The sequence below is a fragment of the Lipotes vexillifer genome, unplaced genomic scaffold (assembly GCF_000442215.2).
Source record: "Lipotes vexillifer unplaced genomic scaffold, Lipotes_vexillifer_v1.1 scaffold443, whole genome shotgun sequence".
Taxonomy (NCBI): domain Eukaryota; kingdom Metazoa; phylum Chordata; class Mammalia; order Artiodactyla; family Lipotidae; genus Lipotes; species Lipotes vexillifer.
This window is the reverse complement of record NW_006779163.1, coordinates 2199050-2214424: the sequence shown is the minus strand read 5'-3', so window position 1 is coordinate 2214424 and position 15375 is coordinate 2199050. Positions and strand designations below refer to the sequence as shown.

The following is a 15375-nucleotide window of genomic DNA, read 5'->3' as shown; positions in this document are numbered from 1 at the left end:
TCCCTACACCTGCTCACACTTTGGTGGTCTGTTATACACTCCTCAAATTACCCAATTTGACAGTGTCATCTCTTCCTGCCAACATCCTAAACTGATAATTCGTTCCTATACATAAATAGGACACTAAATGATGGCAAAAGGTTATTATTTACTGCTATGGTCTGAATGTTTTTGTCCCCCCCACCCCCAATTCATATGTCAAAATCCTAACCCTCAAAGATGATGGTACTAGGAGGTGAGGCCTTTGGAAAGTTCATAAGTCATGAGCGTGGGGTTTCATGAAGGGGTTTAGGGCCTTAGGAAAGAGACCCCACAGAGATCCCTAGCCACTTCCACCAGGTGAGGACACAGCAAGAAGGCGCTGGCTATGAACCAGGAAGAGGGCCATCATGAAAACATGACCATGCTGGTATCTTGATCTTAAAATTCCAGCCTCCAGAACTGTGAGAAATAAATTTCTGTTGTTCATGAGCTTCCCAGTCTGTGGTATTTTGTTATAGTACCTGAACAGACTGAGACACCTACCTCCCTAGGAAAGGAATCTAGAGGTCATTTTTCTGGGACTAACATGCTGTGTTGGGGGAAAAAAACAATACTGAAAACAGGATATAAACTGTCTTGCTTTTCAATAAAAGCAAGTAACAAAACATGTGGCAAAACTTCGAGCAAGTTAAGCCAAGGCATAAAATTAAATTATAGCTCCTTACCAGTAACGGTCCCTTCCTACCAACCCCCGCTCCCAAATCCATACCATCTTCAGCATCATCTTCGCCTTCCTCACTAACATCTGGCTTCCTCTGAGAAGCAAGAGAAAAGCAAGTTGAGAAGCAAGCAGAGAAAACAAAGTACCTTCCTTCCATCCCACCTGGTGGGACGTACTTTCTATCTTTAGAGAAGCATGTCTAACCTTCCAGAAAAGATTCAGAAAAAGCCCGCCAAATGAACCATGGCAAACAATGTGTTAAAAAGAAAATAAATTACAAGGTATGGAAAGGAAAGACATAAATGGGCCTGGAGACAATAAGCAGCATCTTCAGTCATTTGACAAAATTTAAATAAAACTGCCACACCACAGAGGTTACCAAGGTAAGAAAAGCATCAAGGAGAAATGATAAATCGCCTCCAGAAGAATTTAGAAAAATTAATTGATGATGTGAATCCTTCACTCCTTCATTCAAAATTTATCATACATCAACCAAGCTTAGAGGTGGAAGAGAAATGATCTAGTGTGTTATCAAGCTTCAGTTAATGACTAGCTGGTGACCCTGGCCTAGTTACCCTTCCTTAAGCTTCAGTTTCATCAACTATAAAATGGATGGAATGATAGTAGCCAGCTCTCAAGTTTGCTATGAGGATTAAATAATTAAGAGATGTAAAGTGCTTAGCCCAGTTCCTAGAACACACTATACACTCAATTCAACTTAGCTAAGATGACTGGTATTAATAGCAAAAATTTAAAAAAAAGAAAATAAACAAAACATTCTTGACCTGCCTTTACAAAGCTCAGCCTAATAGAGAACTCTGTTACTGAAACAAAACTGGAAAGGCTTGAAGAACACATCTAATCTTCAGAACTTAATATGATACAGAGCACATGACTGATTCTCATAAAACGTCTCCAGCTATTACCAGGGACATACAGGCTGGATTCCTTTATTCAATGTAAAAAACGAACGATGTTATAAATGATGGCCGAGGACCAATAAAAATGTATAAATCAAACTAGAACTCTAACAGACTTAATAATTTAAAAAAATTTGCAAGTCTAGTTCAAGAAACTGAATAGATACTATTTCATGGGTTTTATGTCATGCAATGATCAATCACATTTACAGGGATTTCCCTTTGAACGCCCAAAGTGTCATAAAAAACCTACTCTTTCTCTTTAAGCTCGGGCAAATCCAAGTACCAGTGCTCTTCACTAATGATTTTCTTTTCTTCCTCTTCTAGTTGTTTCTTGGTTTCTGAGTCCAGTCCCCTTTGCATGAACTGCCAAAACGAAACAAAATCAGTGTCAGCAACTATTTTTCCCAGCTTACAGTTGAGGAAAACTCAACCTGCCCTCCCTCATTTCTCTGGAAATCCCGTCTCATGGGTGGGGGTGGGGTGACCAAGCAGCTTAGCCCTGCCCTTGACAACATCACTTCAGGAGGGAGCCTGCTAGAGCACATAAAAAGCAACATGTGTACTTCCTTTAGAAGACTTTAAAAGAGCTTTACCACATTTTAGTTTTTCTGATTTAATAAAACAGGCAAAAAACCCCAACTGTATTCAATAAGTATCACGTTAAATATTTCAGTTTTACATAATAGCCAGTGAGCAAGGGCTAAGACAAAAGACTGATCCACAGAGCAGGACAGGCAGGTTGAGACAGAAAGTGAGGGGGGCACAAAGGAGAGGATGCTCAGTACTATCCGAATGTCTCTCTGACCTGGGAAGCCCATCGGCCTTTGCACCTGCTGACCTGGATTTGTAATGCCCTTCTCAAGTTCTTCCACCTGGCCAACTTCTAGCACTTCTGACATAGGTAAGGCTACTCCATCTCCGTAAAATCGTCCCTGACAGCTGCAGGCGAAATCAGCATCTCTTTCCCAGAAGCTTCCCATGGCAGCTTCAACTAGTCTCAGGACATTTTAATTTCTTGAGTATCTGTTTTTTTCTGAAGACCTTCAGGGCAGGGACTGTGTTTGGATCATCTCCATCAGCACCAGCATGACGAATGATGCATTGTAAGGGCTCTGTGAACACAGATGGCCACAAAGCTGTATCTGTAACCCCGCTGCTCTTCACTTACATCTATCCTCTGAAACGCTCATCAACTCTACGGCTGCCCTTTATTCTAAAATCTGCAGAAGCTCAACTCAAAACAGGCCAGTCCTGCTGTTAGTCTCTTCCTAGCACAAACAATAGCTATATTTCCTTAGGAGATAGACGAACAAACCAAGAAGTTAACTGCAGCAAAATGACAAAGTATCAATATGGGAAAAAATAAATTCAGAAAACATCCAGGAGCACCCCAGAAGTTAGGTCTAGGGTTCAACTGGGTTCCATTAATCCCCATTTATTTCCCTTATCCAGGCTCCATATTACTTTCCCCTCTACTCCAGCTCTTCCAAAAACACAAGCAGTTTTAGGCATAAGGGCTTTACCAATGGCTACAAAATGAAATGACAAAACTTGAAAAATGTTCACAAATACAGTGATAACATCAAGTTCTGATGATGATGTAGAGAAACTGGATCACTCCTACACTGCTGGTGGGAAAGTAAAATGGTATAACCTCTGTGGAAAATAGCCTGACAATTTCTTACACAAGTAAACATACACTTACCATAGAACCCAGCAACTGTCCTCTTGGGCATTTATCCCAGAGAATGAAAACTTACATTCACTCAAAAAGTTATACAAGAATATTCACAGCAACTCTATATGCAACAGCCCCAAACTAGAAACCAAAATACTCTTCAAGAGGTGAATGGTTAAGTATATGGTACATCCATAGCATACAGTATATATATATACAGCATACAGCAATAAAAAGGAACTGCTGATTGACTCAATAACCTAGAAGGATCTCAAGTGAATTATGCTGAGTGAAAAAAGTCAATCTCGAAAGGTTACACGTTGTAATGATTACATTTACACAACATCTTTGAAGTAACACAACTATAGGAATGGGGAACCGATCCGGGGTTGTCAGAGGTTAGGCATGATAGAAGGGAGTGGGCGTGGCTACAAAGGGGTCGCTCAAGGGAACTTGGTGGTGACGGAACAATTCTGTATCCTGAATGTGGTAATGGTTACATGAATCTACACACGATAAACACTCTCACATACACTTGCTCCCACACATGAAGGAATGCATGTAAAACAGTGAAATCTGAGCAGGCTCTGTGGATTGTACCACTGTCCATTTCCTGGCTTTGCACTGTACTCTAGCAATATAAGACAGGGAGGTGAAGTGTGCCCGGCATCTCTCTACATTTTTTGCAACTTCTTGTGAATCTATTATTATTTTAAATAAACATAAAAGAAATGTTTGCAACCTATCTAAAGTGTTTTGAGGTCCTCATCCTTTCACCTCTGTGTCTATAGCCTCACCATAGGAAAGAAGAATTGGCAATTTCTGTAATGCATACCCTGTACTTCCCACTCCTTCTGCCTCAGCTACTCAACATCATGCTTCAATTTTCTGCCTGGCAAAATATTTCTCTGGGAAGGCCCAGAGCATGTGTCCTTTGGGCCTTCCCTGACTTTTTTGGCCAAGCTCTTCTCAGGTCTGTTCCCATAAAAGAATACGTTTCCCTACTTCTAAGACAGGCTTATGACCACTGGCTCATTATGCTTTTTCTGTGCCTCCCAAAAGACTAAGATTATGAATAGTAGACCATGTCTTTTGTTCATCGTGTATTACTGGTACTCAGGCAGTACTTGGTACTGGAGAGGAACTCAATAAATTTTCTCTGAACGTGAGTCTAGACTTGTCTTATTTTTCCAGACTCCCTTTCTTGGATGGTTCTCTTTAAACCTAGATGCTTCATTTCATCACTTATACTCTTGGTGGTGAAACTCATCAGTCCTGCCCAACTGCCCTTTTACCTCCTAATTTTAGTCAGGTAGATATTATTTACGTTATACAAAATACACACACACACACACATTCTGTACACATGGAAAGGACAGATCATCCTATGAATATGAATCAAGCAACTCCCCAATTCTCCTGACTCTACAGCATCTAAGAACATACTCTAAAGATAGCGATTTAACTTTACTCACAACTGACGGCCTAGGGCAGGTCTCACAAACTAGTACAGTCCTCAGGCTGGATGTATATTGTTGTAAATAAAGCTTTACTAGAACAAGATCATATTCATTTGGCTCTGAGCCACAATGGAAGAGCTGAGTAGTTGTAACAGTGGCTGTTTGGCCCACAAGACTAAAGTCTCTTTACAGAAAAAATTCACTAATTTCTGTCTTAAGGGTCCAAAAGAGCTAAAATCACAAGTAAGTACCCTCTCTACAACCATTCCATCATACTGACAGCCCTTCCACCTACCTCCTTTACTTTCTACTTCTGCTCAGGATCACCCTCCAGCCCCCAATAGCTGACCAAGACAGAGGAATTCGAGTACACTAGAAAACAAATGAGTCAATATTAAATCCTCAACCCTCTCATTCTTACTCTACAATTAGCTCTGGCTGAACAGCTATGCTAGATAAGGAAACCGAATGCAGCTGCTCCAGTGCTTCTCAAAGGGTACCCCACTCTATCTGTATACACTGTCTCCCCTGGTATCCTGCCAGTAAGTTCTTTCTCATCAATGGCTGAAGTTGCTAACCCACATAGAGAACCTGGGTAATTTTTTTCTCTCTCTTTTGCTTCCAATGTCCAGTTGTGTCTTGCCCAATCACTCAAGTAGGGGTGGATAATTTTTTTAAGTTAACTTCTTCCTTCCTAATTCCAGAGTCAGATAGTTGGTCTGAGCCCTAATCACCCAGCACATCTTCACTTGACTTATTCCAAGAGATAAAACAACTGCTACAATCTTTCCAATGTCTGCTTTGCCAGTCCACTTCTCTGAAACTTACATGATGTTACAAACCATAAGCAAAAATAAAAACTCTGTTCAGTAAAGATTCAAATTTTGCTAATACGCTTGAAAGAAGTACTTTAGAGATGATAAATTATGCTATGATTTACCCAGCACCCTCACTCTCCCTATTCACCCCTAGTTACACCCTAGCTCAACTCCATTCATGTCTTGCACATGCAACATTTACTCTCCAATCTTACAAAACATTACTCGTGCCTTGCTTCCCTTCACTGGAAATTCCATTATTCTGTAAACATGACAGCTAACAGTCTGCATCTATGAGTGGTGTTCAGCGACAAGCAGTACAGATAGTAATTAAGAGCAGGGGCTTTGACGCCAGACTGCCTGAGTTTAAGTCCTGCCAATACTCTTTATTAGCTGTGTAACTTTGGGCAAGTTACCTACTTCTTGTTTCAGGTGCCTCAGCTGTAAGAGAGGGATAATAATCGTGCCCACCTCAAAGAGTTATTACGTGGACTTCACATGTTATAATATGCAAAGCACTGAATGTCTACCACATAGTATGTTTGCGACTACTATTAAGTTTCAAGGCTTGGGTGTTTCTCTTGTTTGAATTCCTGTACTCATTTCATACACTCTTGTCTTCCCCCACACAACTCTGAAATTATTTGGTTAAACTGATTCAATTTCAAACCTGCAAATCACTTTTCTTTCAAGTTGGGTGACATAATTCACTTTCACCGCAACTGTTAAAATTCTCTCCATTCCCACCATCACCTGAAACCCCTCACCCAGATGATTAGTTCTAGCTGGTCGTTATGACTGCATTTTGGTCCCTTGTTGGGTCTTTCTTTCACCAATGTATTCTCCACTGGACAGTTAAAGTAACGGTGAAAAGTAAAAAGCACAGCTCATGATACTTTCCCCGGTGCGCAACTGCTTCCCAATGCTCACAAGATAAAGAAAAAAATCCTTAACCTGGCCTAAAATTCCTTGCATCTTGTGATTACTGTCTCCTTTTCCGGGCCCATTTCTTGCTACTTGCCTTCAAGACATACTGAATGACCTCTAGTTCTTGGAAATGACGGCTTTTTGGGGTTTTGCCTCTCAGACTTCTGAACTCGCTTTCCCCACAGTCTATGCCGCTATGCACCCAACCCTCCCACCTACCCTTCAGTCTCTACTAGACGCCATTTCCCTCAGAAGCCCAAGTAAGTTCCAGGGGCTTCCGGCGACTCTAGCATCACCGCACTTAGTACACTGCATCCTAACTGCCTGCTTAGGCGTCTCTCCTATCCGGCTGCGGGCTTTAAAAGAGAATCCGACGGATTTAATCCGGTTCCCAGTGCCTAACGCAGAGCAGGCGCTAAGTGAATGAATGACCGCGAGAGCTGGAGGTCCTCCGGGGCCTCTCGAATGCCCCCATACGCCCGCCGCCTCGGCTCTAGCCAAGTCTGGAAGACCGGGTACTCCCGCCGCCCGACCCGCATCCCTCGCGTCCCCGCACCTTCATGCGCAGCAGGTTCTTGGACAACTTAGTTTTGCGTTCGGCTGCCATACTCAGCACCCCTGCGGCCGCGCTCCGCCACTAGGTCCGCCGCGCATGCGCGATGCTGCGTGCGCGTCGGCGCCTTCTTACGTACATCGCGTCGTGTCGCCCCGTGGCTCCGCCCCCGTTTTCGCGCTTCAGCTTGGCCCGCGCTTTTCGCGCGTCGCCTCAGGGAGCGCTCGCCTAGTGAGGAAGCTCAGGGGAGAGGCGCGGCAGCCAAAGCAGGAGTGAGAGCGACCTGACGCCGGGAGGGAGACCCCAAAGAGGCCGCAGCCGCAGAAGGCCGGAGTTCTGGCCGCTTTCGGCCTTCCCCGAGGGCTTCGACCGGGCCCCTCAGGCCGCGCACCGGCTGAGCGCCGCCCGCCTCACGGACCCAGTCCTGCCTCGCCGACCCAGTCACCCTGGTGAGACCTTTGAGGTAGTTGCCACAGCAGCCGTCACCGCCCCCCCCCCCGCCCCCGACCGTTTCTTTCACGTGTTTCTAACGTGGCTGGCGGGCTTTCTATGTTCTGCATCACTTTACATGTCATAAGTTCATTTTATATCCTCGATAAACCCTATGGGGCGGTCATTATCCCCTTGTTACAGTTGAGTGAACTGAGGTACAGGCAGGTTCCAGAGCTAGCCCAAAGCCAGAGGGAGGGAGGTGGGGGATGAACCCAGGCGGTCTGGCCGCAGAATGGCCCTTACAAACAGTGTTAAATCCACCTGTTAACTGGTGTGTGCGTTGCTGAACCTAAATGATCTGTCAACGAGGAAGAATAGGAAGAGGTAGATGTCAAAGACATATGAGCATGAGAACATGACCTTGTTTTAATCCGAGGAATTAAAAGAACGTTGCCAAGTTGATACTTTTAATGCTCCGTGTATCACCTAAAGACAGTTTTCACACCGTTCACAGCTGCCACACTTTGGAAAACACCCAGCCTAGTAGCTTTTCAGCTGATAGCGTGCACTGTATGCCGAATTCTAATGCTGGGTATCCCACGTGTATTATTTTATTTAATCCTTATAAGAACTCTGAAGAAGGTATTCGTTTGGGAACCTGAGGTCCAGAGAGGGTAAGGGACTTAGCAGAGTTTACACAGCTAGTAAGTGTTAGAGCTGAGGTTGACCAGAGAGCTGACACATGAATAAAACATGGCCATGCCCTGGCAGGTTTTCTCAGAAAGTCATGATAATGTGGTAAGTGGTTACCACACTGAGAAACTTACTCATTCACATGTGCGTGTGAAACACTGGGCTAATCTCTGAGCTACACTAGTGCGTAAAAACATATGACCTCCCTTTCCTGGAGCTGACATTCTGGTGAGTGCCATGGCAGAAAGAAAATGATGATGTGATAGAGTGACTTGTAGGGTTACGTTAGTTAAGGTGATCTGGGATGGCTCTTGTCAGATGATATTGCCAGGGCCTGAAAGCTGAGAAAAACCTGTTGGATGAAGGGTTGGAGGTAGAGTGTACTAAGAAGAGGGAATAGCAACTGTAAAGGTCCTGAAATGAGAACGAGATGAGTTGTCACAGAGTTTACCAAGTGGGAACGATAGAGGTGATCCCATGTTATGGGTTGAATTGTGTCCCTCCAAAATTCATCAGAATTTTGTTTCAGAATGTGGCTGTATTTGGAAACAGGACCTATAAAGAGGTGATTAAGTTAAAGTGAGGCCCTTACAGTGGGTCCCAATGTAATCTGACTGGTGTCCTTATAAGAAGAAATTTGAACACACAGGGAGATACCAGGAATGCACATGCACAGGGGAAAGACACAGTGAGAAGGTGGCCATTTGAAAGCCAAGGAGAGAGGCCTCAGAACAAACCAAACCTGCCTGTGCCTTCGTCTTGAACTTCCAGCCTCCAGAACTGTGAGAAAATAAAGTTTTGTGGTTTAAGCCACCTGGTCATAACTGTTTTGTTATGGGAGCCCTAGCAAACTAATATGACACAAAATTAGGTATTGATTACAGTTATAATAAGAGCCCTACATGAAAAGTATGGGGCTCATGAGAGGGTATAGCAAGGGCACCTAAACCATTCTGGCCTGGAAAAGGGAAGGACTCTTAAAAGTGGGACATTTAAGTTGAGATATGAAAGGGGAGGAGTTAGCCTGGGGAAAGGCCTTCCAATCATTTAGTTTTGTGCCTCTGTAACTCCCATATATCCACAGAAAACTTTTCATCTTGCAAAACTGAAACTCTACCCATTGAACGATAACTCCTCATTCCCTCCTCCCCTGGTAACCACTATACCACTTCCTGCCTCTGTGAATTTGACTTCTGTTCAGGATTTTGAAAGAGGTTCTGTGGGAGCAAAGGTGAAGAAGGGATCCATTCTGTAGTCTGCATCTGGGAAACAGAGCTGACTAATATGATCTTGAAGGATAGGCACAGGTCTTATCAGCTTAAGAGGAAAACAATTCTTGACAGAAGTAAGAGCATATGTACACCAGCTAAGGATGCTAGAAGCTCCAGACCTTCCCTCTGGACCTCTGTTGTTACCAGTCTACTTGCACACTGGATTCTGATTCCTTTTCCTGAAATATTGGCCTCATGGCCACTGACCTACTCCACAATTTACAATGACTATTGTTGTCTGAGGGATGAAGGTCAAATTCTTCAAACTTCAAAATTCTACATTTTTATTTGACATAGAAAATACTTATAATTAAAGCTAATCCCCAAAGTCTCTTTCTACCCATCAAAATGTAATAAATGAGAAGTGATTTAAAAGTAATAATGTAATTTTAACTTTGAATTAAACTCCCAGACATGGAAGATAACTCCTTGATCTCTCTATGCTGTTGAATTTTAGAATACAGAGGATTGGTTTCACACTCAATAATGTGTTAACCTGTTTTAGTTACATAGCCAAGCAAACATCATTTTGAGGGAAGAGATATTTTCATAGGTCTTCACACAATTCTGAATCCTTTCATAATGGAATTTGTTGGAAGTGTGAAAACCTCCATTTCCTTCCAGTTACTAGATCCATCAAGAACACATCCCCTGAGTCTCTTCACTCTTGGAGCTGATCATGTCTAAGGCTGTGCAGCCCAGTACAGTAAGCCTAGTCATATGTTGCTACTGAGCACTTGAAAGGTGGGTAATGTGACTGAGTAACGGAATATTTAAATTTAGTTAAATTTTAAAACTATAGCAGTGTAAAATATTTTCCTGTTATACACATTTCATTGTTTTGGAAGGACTGCATTTCACTTTAGCCTTTGCAGATTTATTGTCTGCATTGAGATGGGCTGTAAGTGTAAAATATATACCACATTTCAAAGACTTGAAAAAAGTAAAATATTTATATTTTTCATATTGACTACATGTTGAAATATTGAGTTTGGATGTATTGGTCTAAATAAAACCTAGTATTACAATTAATTTCATCTGTTTCTTTTTTTAATGAGGCTACTAGAAAATTTAAAATTATGTATATATCTTGCATTCCTTTTTCTTCTCTTTCTCTTCCCTCCCCCCCCCCCCCTTTCTCCTTTCTTCTTTCTTTTTCTCTTTTTCTGTTAGCTTTTGTTCTTTTGTTTTTTGCAAGTACCAGAAATTGACAATGGCTTATTGAATAAAATGGTGATTTATTAGAAGGACATTTCTAGTAGTTCATAATAAGGTTTGACAACAAGGACAAGTTAAAAGCACAGATACCAGGGCAGCCCAGGTATCTAGGAAGCAGGAACTAAGTGCCACTGTAGGAATGATGAGCATCAGGTGATTGCTCTTAGGACACTCAATTTTTCAAAGTCAAGGAGAGAATCTCATTGAGTCTTAGCTAAGAGAGGTCAAGACTGGATTTATAGTCCCTTTAGGACTATACAAAATGGGGGAGGGTAATTCTTTTTTTTTTTTTTGCGGTACGCAGGCCTCTCCCTGTTGTGGCCTCTCCCATTGCGGAGCACAGGCTCCGGACATGCAGGCCCAGCGGCCATGGCTCACCGGCCTAGCCGCTCCGTGGCATGTGGGATCTTCCCGGACCGGGGCACGAACCCTTGTCCCCTGCATCGGCAGGTGGACTCTCAACCATGGCGCCGCCAGGGAAGCCCGAGAGTAGTTCTTTAAAGAGTAAATTGGGTGCTATAACCAAAGAAGAGATAATCATTTTACAAGCCAAAACAGCAAAGCCAAGGTTAAGTTCCTATTTAAGGCAGGAAGGAGAGTTCTGTTGACACAGCCATGGAGGACAAATAAGGAGCATCAGTTGGGAAACTGACATACAATATCAGATCTCCCTTTCTCACAAAATGTGTTCCCTCTTACTACTAAATCTTACTACTTTATGACTGACAGTCATAGACTCCTATTTTTTCTGCCTTCTGCCTTTTTCATTCTTTAACATATATTTTTAAGCATTTCTTATGTTCCTGGCCCTTTGGTAGGTGGTGGGGAAAATACCCCTTCCCTGATGCTATGCCACAGACAAGGATATAGGTCTTAAATGCTGTCAGGGATAAGACTTATGGCAGGAAACCTAATCTGGATTTGAGGAGCTTGGAGAGCCTTCCTTGGGGAAGTGACACCTAAGCTGAGACCTCAAGATGAATTAAGTGTATACCAGACCAAAAAAGGGAAGGGGGCAGGAGTAATGAAGGAGAATTTAATTCAGATGGAAGGGTGTTTGAATGATGGCTATTGTGTAAGTGACAAGTCTGGAGAGGCAACCTAGGGCCAGATCTTAAAGGCCATATGTTAAGTCGGTAGGATTTTGAAAGTTCCTGTGAAGCTGTTGAACTGTTTTACCAGGAGAATGGCATCATTTAAAAACTGTACAATATGGGGACTTCCTTGGTGGTGCAGTGGTTAAGAATCCGCCTGCCAATGCAGGGGACACTGGTTCGAGCCCTGGTTTAGGAAGATCCCACATGCCACGGAGCAACTAAGCCCGTGCACCACAACTACTGAGGCTGCACTCTAGAGCCCATGAGCCACAACTACTGTGCCCGCATGCCACAACTACTGAAGCCTGCGTGCCTAGAGTCTGTACTCTGCAGTAAGAGGAGCCACCTCAATGAGAAGCCTGTGCACCACAATGAAGAGTAGCCCCCACTCGCCGCAACTAGAAAAAGCCCGTGTGCAGCAACAAAGACCCAATGCAGCCAAAAAAAATAATAATAATTAAAAAAAACAAAAAACGGCACAACAGAATTGTGTAAATCTTAAGATCACTCTGACCAACAACCAAAAACTATTAGAACTAATAGATGAATTCAGTAGAGTTGCAGGATACAAAATTAATATGCAGAAATTTGTTGCATTTTTATACACTGATAAACTATGAGAAAGAGAAACAGAAAATAGTCCCATTTACAATTGCATCAAAAGAAAAAAATACCTAGCAATAAATTAAACCAAAGAGGTGAAGGACCTGTACTTATGAAAACTATGACACATAGAGGACAGAATTTGAAAACAACACAAATAAATGGAAAGATACACAGTGCTCATGGACTGGAACAATCAATATCCTTAAAATGTCTGTGCTACACAAATCAATCTACAGATTCAGTGCAATTCCTTTCAAAATATGCATAGCATTTTTCACAGAACTAGAACAATGCTAACATTTTTATGGGACCACAAAAGACCCCAAATAGCAAAAGCAATCTTGAGAAGGAAAGACAAATCTGAAAGTATCACACGCTCAGCATGTGTAGCATGCTACAAAGTTCTAGTAATCAAAAGTACAGTACTGGCACAAAGGCGTACACATAGAAAAATGGGTCAGAATAGAGAGTCCAGAAATAAACCCCTGCTCACATGGTAAATTGATCTATGACAAAGGAGACAAGAATATACAATGGGGAAAAGATAGTGTCTTCCATAAATGGTGTTGGGAAAACAGGGCAGCTACATGCAAAAGAATGAAACTGGACCACTTCTTACACCATATACAAAAATAAACTCAAAATGGATTAAAGACTTAAATGTAAGACCTGTAACCATAAAGCTCCTAGAAGAAAACTAGACAGTAACCTTTTTGACATTGGTCGTAGCAATCTCCTCAGGCAAGGGAAACAAGCAAAAATAAACAAATGGGACTATATCAAACTAAAAACCTTTTGCACATTGAAGGAAATCACCAACAGATCGAAAGGCAACTAAGGAATGGGAGAAGATATTTGCAAATGATATATCTGACAAAGGGTTAATGTCCAAGATATATAAAGAACTAATACAACACAATATCCAAAAAACCAAACAACTCCATTAAAAAATCAGAGGACCTGAATAGACATTTTTCCAAAGAAGACATACAGATGGTCAAAACATGTGGAGTGGTGCTAAACACCACTAATCATCAGGTAAATGCAAATCAAAACCACAATGAGATAGCTCACACCTGTCAGATTGGCTGTTATCAAAAAGACAGGAAACAAGTGTTGGTGAGGATGTGGAGAAAAGGGAACCCTCGTGCGCTGTTGGTGGGAATGTAACTTGGTGCAGCCACTATGGAAAACTGGAGCTTCCTCAAAAAACTAAAAATAGAACTACTATATGATGCAGCAACTCCACTTGCAGGTATTTATCTGGAGAAAATACAAATTTGAAAAGATATTTGTATCCCTACGTTCATTGCAGCATTGTTTACAGTAGCCAACATATAGGACCAACCTCAGTGTCCACTGACAGATGAATGGATAAAGATGTGGTCCCTTCCTTCCTTTCCTTCCTTCCTTTCTCTCTCTCTCTCTCGCTCTCTCTTTCTCTCTCTCTCTCCCTCTCTCTCTCTCTCTCTCTCTCTCTCTCTCTCTCTATATATATATATATATATATATATATATATATATATATATATATATATATAGTAAAGAATGAAGTCTTGTCATTTGCAGCCACAAGGAAGGACCTGGTGGGTATTATGCTAAGTGAAATAAGTCAGACAGAAAAATACCATGTGGTTTCACTTATTTGTGGAATCTAAAAAACAAAATGAACAAATGAAACAAAACAGAAACAGTTCTGGATAGGACAAACTAGTAGTTGCCGGAGGAGGAGGGGGTCGGGGGATGGACTAAACAGGTGAAAGAGGATTAATAGGTACAAACTTCCAGCTATAAAATAAATAAGCCATGGGGATGTAATGTACACATAGAGAATATTGTCAATAATATGGTAACAACTGTATGGTGATGGATAGTAACTGGTCTTATTGTGGTTATTTCATAATGAATAAAAATGTTGAATCATGTACAGCTAAAACTAATATGATATTTAATGCTAATTATAATTCAATAAAAAGTGTTTAGAGACTGAAAGTGGAGTAGGGAAATGGAGGAAGAAAAAAACAAGGTAGGGAGAAAGTCTGGCCCTCATGTAATCTCAAACATTCTTTTAGATTACTCTTCCTAATTTCTTTTAATTTCCTATTTTAACTAGTTCATCCTATCACCTATGAGATAAAATCCAGGCTGATGGTCAAGGCTTTCTACACCTGCCCTCTAGCCTTATCTCCTAGCTTTTTAGCCCTGTCTTGTATGCCTCAATTTAGCCTCCTCTAGCCAAACTAATCTACTCGTTGTGCCTCCAAACATTCCATATTTACCCTGCATGTAAATATTCATACTGCCTTCTATTTCTGGAGTGATGCCTGGAATAATGTTTTCTTTTTTCAACTTTTCAAATCCTGCCTATCTCTCAGAACCCAATTCAAATTTCATCTTCCTCTTACATCAACCAAAAATGATGATTTCCTTTTTTTTCCTGAATGCTGATAGGGCTGTTTTACAGTTTCAGTGTTTAATTATACACTGCTTTTTATTGTCACCTACCATGATTGCAGGTGCAGGAGGGCAGTTCTGAGTTTTATAGTTACCTGAATCTTTCACAGCTTCAAGCGGTTCTTAGTATACTCAAATACTTACGGAATGAATACATGAAAAACTGCTCTTTAAAATGGGTGAGATAGCATCTTTTAAAATACACATTCTTTAATAACTGATAAGCCCCAGAATACCTAACCAATTCTGTATAGTGGAATTGACAAAGTTTTATTTTACAAACGAAAAAAAAAAATAAAAGGAATGAAAGGCCAAGGACGTGGTAATGAAACCATCTTGTTTTCCTGTACTAATTCTATTCAAAATATTCTGTTCAGTTAAAAGATATGATATCTTTGGACTCTCTGTAGAAGTTTCTAAAGAAGCCAGTTGCTATGGGGATTGTGAAGAGAAAAAATTTAAAAATATGATTAATTTATGCAAATGAAGCTACCATGTCTAAACCTGGAAGACATTTTTGAAGGATGGAGGGGGTTCTCAGA

The 15375-nt window shown here is 41.5% G+C and overlaps 1 protein-coding gene across 1 annotated transcript in view; it reads right to left on the bottom strand.

Moving 5' to 3' along the window:
• Nucleotides 1–7163, bottom strand: part of MPHOSPH6 (M-phase phosphoprotein 6) — a 13843-nt gene extending 6680 nt beyond the window's left edge. Inside the window, exons 1-2 of the mRNA XM_007452532.1 lie at nucleotides 7066–7163; nucleotides 1877–1989 (exon numbers count right to left, since the gene is read on the bottom strand). Of these exons, the coding sequence (XP_007452594.1) occupies nucleotides 1877–1989; nucleotides 7066–7116 (164 nt within the window). The 5' untranslated portion in view covers nucleotides 7117–7163. The remainder of the gene's footprint in view (nucleotides 1–1876; nucleotides 1990–7065) is intronic.
• Nucleotides 7164–15375: the final 8212 nt, after the last annotated feature.